Below are 14,748 nucleotides of genomic sequence, written 5' to 3' on the forward strand. Positions count from 1 at the left end.
ATTGGTCTGTCCACTCTTACAGTAAAGATTTGATTAGTCTTTCTGTCTATGCAGAATTCCTATGAAGTCAGAGGGCTTAGAGACTTCTAGTATCTCATAAGAAAATAATAAACCTAATAAACATAAGTCAGGTTTACAGCAAATATTCTTACTTCAACCTGGACATTTCAGAAAGAACGTAGGAAGACAGCAGTGCTGTATCAGGTACAGACATCAAAGATTTCTCTTGAGTGTAGTGTTCATATGTGCCCATTTTTCCCTTCATAGACCATTGTTCTGTGTTTATGCCTTAAATTATAGTAATATCTGTTAAAAAGACCCTGGAGCTTACTGGTGTAAGCATAAAAATTTCACTTGTATCGTAATGAAATGATAATTGTCTATATCTAGTTCATTAAAGTATGGTTAGATGTTGTGAGTTCCAAACGGGCCCCAAATTGGTTGCTGAGAATTAAGCTCAACACTAAAATACTGAGTGGAACTGTGAGGAAAGAAGAGCTCTGATAGTGCTTGGGGTTAGCTCATCACATTCGGAATGATGACAGACCTTGCCTTTCTCCAGCTTTTGGGTCATTTCTGTGTATTTGTGTGTGTGCAAGAGTAAATATCAGTCAGATAAGTTTAGAAACCCCTAGTAAAACACACTTCATCAGAGGCAGACTTGCCTTAGTGCAGAAAGAAACTGTATCAACAAGACTCATCACATCATTAAGCATTTAGATTGCATTTTACAGCATGGAAACACTGCTGAGCCAGGCACTTATAATTCCTTTTAAACTCTGTAAGGGAAGTGAACAGCATCGAAATTTATACCTGGGAAATGCACAGCCTGGGTTTTGCCTGGGGCTTCTTTGGTGGAGATCATTGTTGAGTCAGGGTAAAAAATTTCCCCTTAACTCCTAAGTGCAGAAAATAGCACTTATAGCTTGATGGTTGTCTTACATGTCAAAATCCACTTGAAAGGCTTTGTAATAAGAGAGGTAAAATTTTACTCCTTTAGAAACCATAGCAACAAAATGCGATTTAAAATATAAAATGGTGTCACTTCTATTGTTTGCAATAATAAAGTAATCTAAAATAATATCCCTACTGACCACCTTAATAGGGATTAATTCTGAAGAATTCCAGTTAGTTTATAAATGAAGCAAAGTGTGACACAAATTTGAAAGACATTCTTTTGTTGGCATTTGTAAATGCTGCCACCTATATGTCAGAACAAATGATTGATTTAAGACTTCATATTGACAAAACAAGCTAAAAATATTGTATCTTTTTTTACACAGTAAAAAATATCATACCTTGCTAGTGTAATTGCCACAAGCTTTTATGTCTGTGCTTCATTTAGCTTTAAAGGGCAGTTCAGTTAGCTAAGTTAGCAACTGTACATTAATATAATAAATATTTGCACCTAGGGGCAAGTGGCTCAAAATTGACAAGTGTGAAAAGCATGATAGAAAATAGATGTTAAAATATCTCATATAAACTAGTGCTTTTTGGGAAATGGTCCTGGAAGAGCCATTCTAGTGTTTTTTTTTTTTCTTTTTCTGATGTATTTTGCAAAGTTCAATGTCTTTTAAGGTGTGAATGCATGCAGCTGCTTCTTACAAATGAAAAAAACAGCCCATGGAGTTGGCCAATATGCAAATTCATTGTGGCTGTTTTTCTTTGACATCACTGGGCTGAAAGCCTGAAACCAGGGCAGTGCTTTGCATTGTGGGACTTTGGCACAGTAAACCATGATTGGCAAAGTAAAATTGTTGCCCTAAACTATAAACCATAGCTTTAATGCTTCGTGTAGAGACAGCGTGTGTATGGTGAACTGTTTAATCGCTCTTTCTCACTGCATTTAATCTGTAACTGTAAGTTGCTTAAGGCAACAATAGAGATGATCAAGCTTTCTCCAGGGATAGATGGAGGATACTTAGTGCCTGTGTTGCCCTGTGTTTGATCAACAGAATTCCTTTCCAGGTCCGGTTACAAATCTCTTGCTGCAGGGCTTGAAGGGTAGTTAGGTAATAACAGGTAATATTTGTATAAAGTACAAAATATGTAAAAAGCATATCTAGAGACCTGGAGTGTGCTATTGTTTAAATACAAGAGAAAATGAAAATTAAATTAATTAAAATTACAACAGGACTAGTTAAATATATGGGTGAGACTGCATAGGCAAGGGTGTCAGAGTCTCATCCTAGTTCAGCTTGGAACACTGAGTTACTGCAAATTTATCTTTTCAAGGTCCTGGTTGTCTGTAACCCCACAGAGGCTGAGGAGAACCTAATTGACTCAGTTACTTTGAAGCTGAGGCCAAGCATAGCTATTGATTAATTAAATAATTCTTTAGGCAAATTATATCAATATCTGTTATTTTTCATAATCCGTGCCTTTTTCATTTATATTTTGAGTCTGTGCTTACCTCCAGAAAAGTCAGATTGAGGAAGAGGATTCAGAGTTAAATTAGGTGGATTTTTCTAAGTACGGGGCTCCCCCCAGCTGGTGAATCCCTTTCTTGTTTTTCTCCTCCAGTCTCTGCAATCCATTTAGCACTGCCTTGAGGTGATTTCACGCTAGGCAGCTCTTTTGGACTAACAGCCTGAAGCATGAGAATCAGAGGAGACTGCAAAATTTAGCTTTTAAGCTTTTTTTGTTATCATTGCCTCCCTTCTCAGCTGCCCATCAACAGCATTTTTGTGAAATGTAGTGTCTGAAAGTGGTAAAATCTGTGTCAGTGCATATATATTTGGGCATTGTTTGGCTACCATAAAGTTAAAGATATAGACAGGACTTTGAAGTTCTTTACTCTTGAAAGTTTGAAGCAGACCTGTGCCAGTAGATTTTTTTTCTATACCTATAATTAATGGTACACAATAAGCAAAAAGTCCAACTCAGCACTGTTGACAGATTAAATAATCACTTTCTGGGTTTTGAGGGGGGAGGGACTAAAGAGAATTGTTCAGTTTCCAAATGTGCCATCATTAAAGTGTGCTGGACTTGAGTAAAATCTTTGGTGTTCACTGCTATATCCTCCAGGGAGTTGATTCTTCATGATATGAGAGGTGCATTTCAAAATGTCTTCTCAGTTTTTTGATATCACTGCCTGTTCAGTTATCTCTATATATGGTGCCGTTGGCAGTATCCAAGGCTTTCCTGTTGCTAATTAATCACCTCCACAGAGAACATAATTAGCAGCTTAATTAGGATCATCATCCAGTAGTGCTGTAGCAGCAGCCTAAACAAGCTGTGAGGTACTGGCTAGAACTTACAAAAGCCTGGAGTTCCTTTGGGTTCTCCCACTGAGAAGGACTGTCAAAACTCTCTAATTTTTCTCTCTGAAGGAGTTTCTTTATTAAACATTACCAGGGAAAGCAGCATTTACCAATTAGACTTTCATATGCTGTCACACAGCCAGGATAGAGAGAGACAAAGCTCATTTCTGGCATGTCTACTGGCAAACAAAGGTTGATTACATTCTTACGGGGTGATTGAAGGGAATTTGAACATTATTTGCATTTCTAACAAGCCTTAAAAAGTGGAATTGACATTCTGAGTATGACAAGCACTTCTCGCTAAAAGCAAAAATAAGTTTCCTTCTGTTGTCCTAATTCTTAAGAGTTATCTTTCTGAGCCATTGCCAGACTGTTGCATAACAGTGCTTCCTCCTCGTCTTCTCTCTCTGGATTGGGCTGTTGAGGGGGAGAAGCTCTTAGTGCAGAAATAATCAGTGTTTATATCAGGAGGTGATACAAACCTCTTCATGTCCAGACTTCCCTTACTTTAGTGAGAGTCTAGATTTAGGGTGCATGTTTGAAACAATACTGGAAGATGCCATTGTCTTTAAATAAGCATTCTCATCTTCCTTCTGTCCTACAAATAGTTTTGACACAAGTTATGAAAAAAGTTGCTGCAGAGCATGTGAAGACATAGATACCCGTGGACTGTACTGTCCTTTACAGGAAGCTTTCTCGTATAACTGGTGCAGAATCAGAACAGATGCTATGCTGAGAACAAGTACTGAAAGCGCATAGGTGGCTAGAGATTGACCTACACAACCAAGAGAATAGGTATGAAAATGAAACCACTTATGTGTGAATATGAACCAAGAAACAAAAATCTGGGAATGAAATACCCAAGGGAATTAATTCAACTCCTTTTAAAAGAACATTTTACTTTGCAACTCCAAACCCTGTTGGCTTTGAAACAGTACGCTATTCCCAGAAGAAAGCTCAATGAAGAATTTGGTCATGGATTTTTTTACAAAGGCCTAGCTAGGAAATCATTATTTTCAAATGCAGATTCACAGAAGAATGAGAGGTACATAACTCCACTACTTTGGTAAAATTGTGCAGGTAGAGTTAAATAGTAACTTCATCCTTTCCACCCTGCATCTCTGTATCCTCTTATTGGTTCCATTAACTAACATTTAAGCAATGCTTTGAAAATTTATTCTGAAATTTCAAGAGGAATGTAAATGTAGTGTAAAACTGTAAAGATACTTGTGTATCAGATGGAAAAAATAGCAGATAGATTTACATAATTCTTTGACTAAACTGCAAGACATATGGTCCCCTTAAGTTCTTTCATAAAAACATTACTGAGACAAGATGGATGCATCTGTGCTGTAGCAGAGCTGAGATTGATTCATGTTAAAAGATATTTTTCAACCTAAGGCATATCCTTCTGATCTGTCACAGAATGCAAACTCACTGTTCCCAGTGTTTTGCTTAAGTTTGTAAAGGAAGAGCAATTCAAAAAGGCTGTGCATTTGTGAACTGTGGGCCAAATCGTGCCTGCATGGACAGGTCACGTTGCTCTATCCCAGATTTGGGGAAGTCCTCTCAAGTACCTCTTTTTGGAAAGTTTAGGGAGGAAAAACCATCAATGAAATATCCTTGGACAAGAGAGTCATCTGGCACTGTAGTGGGGAATATTAGTACTTCTACCAAGTATTTTTACTTAATGTTTTGGGAGAGTCATATTAGGATGCTTTGCAGTGATTCTTAATGCCCAATGTACAGGTGATGAGAAATGAATGAGCCTACTCGGCTAGTCAATGGCAGATGAGGTATTTTATAACTTATACTGCAGACATCTCTGTTCAGGACTTTCCATCTTTGTTATGAATGAAATAGGTGTAATCCCAGGTGTTCTCTGAGTTTAAGAGCATCTACATCCAGATTTTTTAATACAGCGTCCTCAAGAAAGAAGACCTACCTTGATTTTTGCTTAGTATAGTATTACTATTTAGATTGTAGCTCAGGACTGCATGGATCTGTTTTAATGATAGCTTATGCAACAATAAGTACAGCACACTTTGACTAACAAGATTCTGCTTGTGTTTGAGCAATACAAGATTTTAACAAGATTTTGCTAATTTATATGTCAACTGGAAGGTTAATGTTGACAATTTTTTATTCAGCAGGGTCATTAGTTCTTCCGGGAGAGGTAGAACAGACAGGGACTTATTGTACACCCATTTTTGATAAGCCTATTCAACTGAAGTTCAGAAACTTGTCAGTTCCACAGCCACTGGACAGCAGACCCCAAGAGGTATGAGGTTTCTTTGTTTAAACAGTAGGGGCTTGGGGTACTTTTTTTCCTTTTACCTTCTAACGTTATTTCCACAAGAACAGAGGGATCTAGATGGAGTGTGTGGAACCACTGTGAGTTAACATGTCATATTAGTGATTTTTAAATTGATAATGAATTCTTAAATACATTAAGAATTGAGATAAACTCTCTATTTTATCTCTCACACTGCTACTATATAATCCTACATTTTCAAAATGTGTACTTCAATACTTCAAATGCTATATGGGCTTTTTAATATTTAATTTATTTAACTCACAGAATATTCAAGTAAACTCTTGCACTTCCCGACCTTTTAACAAATCCTTACTTATGCAGAATGATAGGCCATTTAATTTTTCAGTGATCTCATGGTATTCTGCAGTTCTCTTTGGCTTAATATAGGAACCATTTTCTGCAACAAGGAGGTAGTGAATGGTCCCTTTAACATGACAGTTCAGAAAAAAAAAGGGTTTAAAATATATTGTGGTCAGAATTGAGATTTGTTCCCTTGGAAATGAGTAGTAGCAAGATGCTGCTGAGAGTCTGCGTTGTCTAGGTCTGGTATGGAGAGGTTTGCTTTATGGACTGTGAGCATTTAGTGAGACACAGTCAATACAAGCTTTAATTTAGAATTGCCATTTTCCTTCAGAATTTCAATTCTTTTCAAACTGCAACAGAAGGTGTAGATTGCTCACAGGCTTATTTTAAGTCATTAAGCTTCCTATCCAAATAGTCAGTGTGAGCATTAACTTTTGGGGATGTTTCTATTGCAGAGAATTCTTCACCACTCCTTTCCCCTGCCTGATCATTGTGCTAGAAGCTGAAGTTAGCTTCTGGCTAAAATGGGCCAGTTTTGATAGTTTCATATGCTTATTGATGTTCCCATGAGGCTTAAATCAAGTTTATAAATGACTCATGACCAATGAAGGTTTGGTGTTATAGCAGTGCATATGGTGCCTCCTGTCCTGAGCTCAGTTGTGTTTAGTTCCTTGCAATAAACCCTTTACTATAAGGAACAAGTCTGCTTTGGGAAAAAGTAGATGTACTAAAATGACCTCTTAAGCTTTGATGCCCACCATTCTGTGAATAAAAATACTCACTCTTTTCTCTAAGGATTGACATAATTCAAGGTTTTTGCCTCGGGATATATCCATTGGCACAGAAAATAAAAAAAAGAACAAAAAAAACCCCTAGAATGTGGTTTTATAGCTTTCTCATTTGATAACTTCTGTATAAAACCAAAGAGGAAGGCGGGTTGTAGCAGCCTGCAGTGTTCATAAAGGACTGCATATGATTCTTTAAACTATATCTCATGAAAAATAGATAAAGATCTCACTGCATGCAAAATTCATGTCCATTTGAGGAAAAGTTAGGTTATGAAAGAAACTGAGTATTATTATGTTGGTTAAGAGTTGCTGCATTTTTCAAGAAGAAGGATTTGCAATTTTCACAACCATTTGGTTGGTGCCAGGCTACTTAAGATGAAGGCAGTTTTTTACCTAAATTATAAACATATTTGTGTCTTCATTTAGATAATATAACTGTGGCCTGATTTTTTAGAACTGTCAAGACTGAACTGGTCCATTTGAAAATCCCTCAGTGCTTCAAATTGTCATTGCCTTGAAAATTAAGTCTTTCATTGCTCATGGCAGAACTAGTTTAGAGAGGGAAAAATATTTTCCCTGGAGACATCTCTGCTTTGAAATGAGACTGTTCTCTGTCCATCAAAACAACTCTGTTAGGGAAGGGCAACAGAATGTGACTGCCTAATTGATTTTCTTAGAGAATGGAAGACTATACCGTATGAAAAATAGCAGCATGTCAAATGTCTACGCTGTGGAAATACTTGTGAGGCACTTCAGGGTAAGGTATGTATCTCTGAATGTATTGCTGGGGAAAGTTTGAAAAATGAAGCTCTGCTAAGACCCAGTTTATAACCTGGCTAATTGTTAGAGAACAACTTGTCTGCCTGAAAATGTTTTTCTGTCAAAAGCTGTTAGGAAGTGGCTTGGTGAATGACCCAGCAAATTATTTGTGTTGTCCACCAATGTTCCTTCATCTTTCTTTCCTCACTTTAGATATACACATATTACAGGATTTCAGTATTGACAGAGCAGCATACATGACCTCCCATGGTCCCAGTTTGAACCAGCATGCACTCGATGATTGAAGTACATTATCATAGAACATTTTCCTTCTCTACCCAGGAATTTATTATCTCCTTTATTTCTACTAAATACTGTCTTTCATAAAGGACATCATAGCTTTTTTTATGTCTTAATGCCTGCTTCCTAGGGTCTTTATTTGTTCTTATTTCCCTCCCTGCATACACATGAGTGCAGTTGATGCATATTTTCCATCCACTCAATATAAACTTGCATTCAAAGTGGGATTCATCTCACCCAACTTCATCTTTAGATGCAGTCTAATTTAGTCCTTCAGTCATCAGGAGGCAGAGACAAGCAACTCCATAAAGTGATTCATCCCATTTGCTATAGGCATTTGTCATAAGATGTAGTATATCTCCATCTACAAGCTCTGGCTGGGCCGTTTTTTGCTAATTAACTACCTTAATCTAGAAACCTAATTTTTATATGGCTGGGATTAGGAAAGAAGAATTCTACCCTTCTATTCTCCCTTTTCTTTTGGTCTGTAGTTTCAGCATTCAAAAAAGTATATACCATGCCTGTCATTTTATCTTTATCTGTGGCATGGCAGCATCTATCACCTAAAATACGGCTTCCACTGAGTTTCTTTGGTTTAAGGTCTTACTGATAGCCTCAACTGAGGTTTGTTTCTGCTACGTGCTGTGCATAAATGCAACAAGAACATGGAAGAACTTAAAGACAGGATTGACTAAGTGAAAGAAGATGGAAGAGTTATGTCTTCTCAGAGGCCAGTAAAGACACAAAGATTGAATGACTTGTCCAGAATGATGAAGCGGAAGTGGAAAACTGGACAAGATTTATTGACTTCCAGTCCAGTGCCTCAAGCTCAAGACAAACTTTTTTTCTCCTGCGTACCCCAGTATATGTTAAGCTTATATAGATCATAGCATACATGCCTTCCCCCCAGCTTTTTTTTTAATTTGTTGTCAGTGAACTAGTGAGTTTTCCTATGAGTATGCAATGAAATCACTGGTGAGTGTATGTGCATACTTTGCATAATTTGACCAAGTGAATCATAGATGCCATAATTACACAGAAATACAAGTTTTAGGAGGACAGAGACAGGCTGTTCAGTTAACTGTAACTTCACTCAGATTAATAAAAGAACTGAGTTGCCAGTTATTGATAGACTTTTGAAAATGTCAACTTTAAGGTATTTTATTTACGATATTACTTCATAAAACAGCCACTAGCAAAATACTTCAGTTATTAATATAATTATTACATTCTTTCCCCCCTTTAATTTGGAAATGCAGAAACGGTAAATGAAAGTGATTTTTTCCTTCGGAGAGTAAATCACAGAAGCAATCTTAAGCAAACTGGCAGTTTTCTATTAGAGCAGGATTCTATTCCCAGAGAGCTCTCAAAAAGATTTCAATTAGATGTTAAATTAGACACCTGAAATTCACATATTTCTCTCAGCTCCTTAGGCAAAATAACCAGATAATAACTTGATCAGCTCAGAGGATTTGGTGTTCTATTGTAAGATGTCTTCCTTTTGAAATACATAAAAATTTCAGTTTGTAGTATAAAAGTTTTAGATTACTTGTCTACAAGGAAGGTTGAAGTGAATGGCTTCTTAGGAGAAGAAGCAAAAAAAGAATCCCTACTGCTTTGAGTATTCATTTGAGAGATGGAGCATACTGATAAATATGCAGTGTGGACAAATTTTTCAAATGTGAAATGAGTGGGTAACAGAAAAATTGTTAATGGGGTGAAGTTGGGTATGTTCTGTTTTGGCATCTAATTTCAGTTAGGATTTTGAGGTCAAGTTTTGTAAACAAAAGTTTTTCCACTATTTTGCTATGTCTACATAAAATGTTTCCTGGAATTACATGAAGGTCAGCACAAGGTCATAGGGAATGTGTGTATACTTTCTGTAACTATGTTGGTAGAGGAAAATAGAGTTGCTTTTGTAGAATCCGTATGAAGGCTTTCTGTAGTTTAAACTCGTCTTAGCTTAGTTACCTATAGATACGTGTCATGGTTTAACCTCAGGCAGACACCAAGCCCCAAGCAGCCACTCACTCTCACACCAGTAGGATGGGGTAGAGAATCAGAAGGGGATAAGATAGAAAACTCATGGTTTGAGATAAAGACACTTCAATAGGGAAACCAAAAGTTTGTGCACACAAGCAAAGCAAAACAAGGAGTTAATTCACTGCTTCCCATGGGTATGCAGGTGTTCAGCCACCTCCAGGAGAGTAAGGCCCCATCAGATGTAACAATTACTTGAGAAGACAAATGGCATCACTCCAAACGTCCTCCCTTCTTCCTTCTTCCCCCCACTTTATATACTGAGTGTGATGCCATATGGTCTGGACTATCCCTTTGTTCAGTTGGAGTCAGCTGTCCCTGCTGTGTCTTCTCTCAACCTCCCACACACCCCCAGCTTCCTCACCAGTGTGGCAGTACCAAAAGCAGAAAAGGGCTTGGCTCTGTGCAAGCCCTGCTCAGCAATAACAAAATCATCTCTGTATTATCAACCCCGTGTTGAACACAAATTCATAACACAGCCCCATACCATCCACTGTGAAGAAAATTAACTCTACCCCAGCCAAAACCAGCACAATGTGGTAACAAATATTGTTAAAACCAAACTGAATGAAAAGTCTGTGCCTTGCATTGTATTTTAGAAGAGTGTTTTGGATTTCTGCAAATGAAAGATAGGTAGTAGAATCCTTATTGGTGGTACAACTTTTTACCTGCTTACTGGTGACCTTACTGACTTTACAAAGAATTCCAGGAGTGTCTGCCTGTGAAAAAGATGAAAATGGACATGAATATGGTGTGGAGGTCAAGGAGCTGACCTTCGATTTAATGGGAATGAAAGCTTGTGTGCAGGCTTTATCTCATGTAAACATATTTCAAATGTGCTATTTATAAAAGTTAATGATGGTTTACCTGGGATAGTCCACGGACATAATAATTGCAAGCAGAATGAATGCTGTTTTCCAAGCCAACTCTATCTACAGTTTTTTCCATTATAAATGCCCATGGTCTACAGGTCTGCAGCTAGTATGATTCATATGCTCCATCATCTGTTTAAGCCAGTATAAAACAGGTCCCTAGAAAATTAAGCAATACAGATGATTAATAAAATGATACAAACCCAAATAATTGTTTCCTGATCATTCAGGCAACATTACAATTTATTAATAAAGGAGGTAGATATTACTCAGATGCTCTCTGCCGTGTCTATCACGTGCCTGGCTACCAGAGAGGAATCCAGCTACCACTTCTCGGGCCTGTGGCATTAGCTGTGTCAATGCCAATTCTTACAAAATGTCACATCAAATTGTGCAGGATACTGAGCAGTCACCATAAGATGCTGACTGTTCTTCCTGCCTGTCAGCAAACAAAAAATGTGTATTCTCAATTTCAATATGTCATTAGTCACTGGCTTCACCAAGGATTCATCAGAAGCTTGAAAAAATAAGCATACGTTTAAATCTTTTGCTGATTTGGTGCTGAAGTACTTAAATCTTTGAAACACATTTCTAGACATGTTATATTGACTTCTCATGGGATAGGGAGCATTCCTGTACAGTTTTAGTAGTGAGGATGTGTCTCCTGTGTTACCCTGAAATTCATTTTATGTAACTGCTTACCATAAACCTTTTGTGTTGTGGCCCCCTGCAGTTTCTTATCAGCATAGGGCCTGCCATAGTTATTCATTTTCATTATTTTATTTTATAGGCAAGGTGTTTATTCTAAGATATTTCAACCAGAAGCAATAAAATGCTATACAATATGTCAACAAGGCACATATTGGCAAATGCAGTAAGATTCTTATGTTCATCATGCAAGAAATACAAACCAGCCAATTGCATATCTGTGAGATGGTGAAAAGAAATTATTGGAGTCTGAAAATTGATTATGTGTCATTTTGCTCATTTCAGATCTTTCCTTTGCTCAAACTGTGTTCTGGAAATCATGTTACATTAGTATCAGATGCATGTATGCTGAAGCTTTACATAATACTAGTCCAAATTTTAAGGATATGGAATCTGTCTTTGAAATTTAACATAGCTGCACATAACATGTCCATATCCCCACAGCCATGCTGCTACAAGTGGCAGGAATATAATAGATGTATGCTAGGGTGGTTTTTAGATTCCTTGCCTTGAGCAAAATTAGTTAATGATATTCATTCAGATACAGTACAGTACAAATGGGGCACATTAAATGGCTTAAATTAGGTCAAATTGAATAATTGAATTTATTCTTTTACTTAAAAAGAGCTTAATCAGCTGAGAGCGTTAGAGTCAGAAAAAATAGTTTAATTAAATATTAATTAGAAGTTTATATTTTAAGCTACCTTATTATCACTTGCAGCAATATTATTTATGTATCTGGTTTTTCTCATTACAGCTACTGGGGGATGATGTTCAACCCTTCTCACTTGATGAAGAATTTGACTATGACAATGTGGCAGTGACCCCTAAGTTCTCTGAAGCTGAGCTGAAGGCCATTAAAGAATTGTCTAAAGAGAAGAAAACGGGTTCAGCATGAGCTGAAGACTAAGTCAAAGGCGTTCTGTGCAGGCTGTTGAAATGACATTTTTATGGGAAAAATATAGCTCTTCATTGTACCCCTATTTAATGTTCTTACCTGCCTGGTCAGTAAATGATATCCCTGAGATTTTTTGTTTATTTTACCAGCGTGCCTTGGAGTCTGTATTGGGTCAGGATAGGTGTGCTGGAGTGACCAAAACAAGATGGTGGATTTCAGACTAGCACGATGGCTACTCTTGCTTATTATTGTACTGACTTGGTTCCTGACTAGTGCAAAGCTGATCCTAAAGCTGTGTCATGGTTTGAGAACTCCAAAATCCAATTCCCTAGTCCAAACCCCCTCCCACATCTCAACCCAGTGTGAGAGCGGTTTTCCAGACACCACACAAGACTCAAATGGGGGGAAGGGAATATATATTACAATGACTATACAAAATAAATACTACAATATATTATATATAATCTTAGCTATCTCTACCATGACATAAAAGTATTTACAATGGATCAAATCTCTTCTCCCTTCCAAATAAAAGTCCAGGAGGGAAGAAGGAAAAGATCCCTCTCCACTCTTAGAGCAGCAATGTCTCTAAGGCAGCAGGCATCTATCTTCTTCTCATGCAGCAGCTGTAGCTGGATCTCTACCAGTACACACAACGGAGTATCCAAGCCCTCGTGGCCCTTCATCTCCAAGTGAGGGCCTTCTCTTCCGTGGACTGTGTAGCAGGGACAAAACTCGCTTCACTACGTCTTATCATGGGGTGTAAGACATCCCATGAAGGTCCCTTCCTCAGGGGATTCACCCCTGAGTCAGAACATCTTGGGGAGCTTCCAGTTGAAGGCATCTACCTCAAGAGTTCTGTCAGAGCTTCTGTGCTCCGATCTCAGGCTGCTAGCTCAGCTTGGCAACAGCGGTGAGGGGGGCCAAGGTCACCCCTTCCACGTTCATTTAATCGTCCCGGTCCAGCTTTCCAGGATGCCTGAGATTTTTCAGCTCCTCTCTGCAGTGCTGCTGCATTTAGGACTGCCATTCAGTAGGAGTCCACCCTCTCCACTTAGGAAAGGTCACAAAAGGAGTTTGGGGTTTTTGGTTCAGTTCTTACCCAAACACTCTCTCTCTCTCTGCTGCTGGCTCTCTTTTCTTCAGACAACTCTGTGTCTTCCTGCTCCGCTGCATGTTTGTTTCTGCTGCTTCTTTAGTTCTTATCTGTTGGCTCTCTGCCACTTTCCTGTGGCCAGTGCTGTTCTGCCACTGCTTCTGCTGCTACTCTGTCTGCTCACTCACGGTGGAGAAAACTTCTTTAGCTTTCTAGCTACAGGTACTTAGCCCAGTTTTACACTGTTCCAAGTCCCTGCAGCCCCCAGCTGGGGCTGGAGTCCAGAGCCCCCCAGGGGGCTCCTGTCCTTTCTCCTGGTGGCCTTACAACATGGCTACTTCTCCAACAACAACCTACAACTACCTTCTCTTCCAGTCTGCTTGTGACATGTTTATATTTTGCAAAAGCACTCACTGGGTAAAACCTCAAGGGTCACCACCCCCTGGGGTTTTACCATTTATAACTTCAGGGGGAAAACTGTTTCCCCTCACCGCAAGCTGCCTTTTACCTAATTCTTTCAGTAAGGCAATTAAGAGCTTTTTTGCAGTTGACGAATCAGTCCTTGAGCTCTTTCTCTTAAATATACAGAGTTACAGGAGTGAATAAATCTGGGAAATTTTTTTTTCTCTGCAAAGAAATAGATATTTCGGTTTCCAATAAACTTTTTGTGTCGATCAAAATTGACATGGTACAACTCCTAAAATGAAAACAGTAACTGCTCAAAAAAACCCTTCCACACAGAGGAAAAAATAGCAATCTCATCCATTAAAGGAATTGGCATTGAAAGGCTGTAAGATTTTACTGTTTTTTACAGCAGATGATTTTAAATACCAGCTTATAGCTTATACTCTGCATCACTGAAAGCCAGCAAACTGGAGTTGAGTAAAGGTCAGCTACATGGGTGAGAAAGAAGAGTGTGCATCTCTGATGCAAGGTAGTATGTACACTTTCTATGAAAAGTTAAGAATTCTTTTTTTTTTCAGCTAACTGTAGAAGCTTTGCTGTAGAGGTTGGTTTAACATCACAGCACTGTATTATTGGTCATTTTCTGGTACAACTGCATTCACTAAAATTTACTGACCAACATTTTGTCCTTGGCCTATGTCCATTATTTCTGAAGTGATAAATATGATGATAAATATGGGAAGAGTGCCTGAGCAGACAGACAGGACACCAAACCATAAGCTGTTTAAAGACTGTGGATGAAATCTCTGTGGTCAGTTGGCTGCTTCATTGGCATCAATTTATAAAAGCAAAGAAAGGTGTTTTGGTGTTCCAAGGGAGAGATTTTCTGGATCAGTAATTTTGTAGACCACAATTATGCTCTGAATAGCATTTCTTTTGAGGAATGACATTTACCTCGATTAGAGGGATATAATTTAAGGGTGAGATTAACAAAGAAAA

At 38.2% G+C, this 14,748-nt stretch overlaps 1 protein-coding gene across 8 annotated transcripts in view; it reads left to right on the forward strand.

Annotated features, from left to right (window-relative positions):
* Positions 1-12,346, forward strand: part of IFTAP (intraflagellar transport associated protein) — a 42,066-nt gene extending 29,720 nt beyond the window's left edge. For 6 of the 8 annotated variants that reach the window (XM_032692155.1, XM_032692156.1, XM_032692154.1 and 3 more), the window contains 2 exons: positions 5,414-5,544; positions 12,108-12,346. In XM_032692155.1, coding sequence (XP_032548046.1) covers positions 5,414-5,544; positions 12,108-12,248 — 272 coding nt within the window. In that variant the 3' untranslated portion in view covers positions 12,249-12,346. The remainder of the gene's footprint in view (positions 1-5,413; positions 5,545-12,107) is intronic. The other 2 variants (XM_032692160.1, XM_032692162.1) reach the window with 1 other exon arrangement.
* The last annotated feature ends 2,402 nt before the right edge of the window (positions 12,347-14,748 follow it).

Source organism: Chiroxiphia lanceolata, chromosome 6, assembly GCF_009829145.1.
Source record: "Chiroxiphia lanceolata isolate bChiLan1 chromosome 6, bChiLan1.pri, whole genome shotgun sequence".
Classification (NCBI taxonomy): Eukaryota; Metazoa; Chordata; class Aves; order Passeriformes; family Pipridae; genus Chiroxiphia; species Chiroxiphia lanceolata.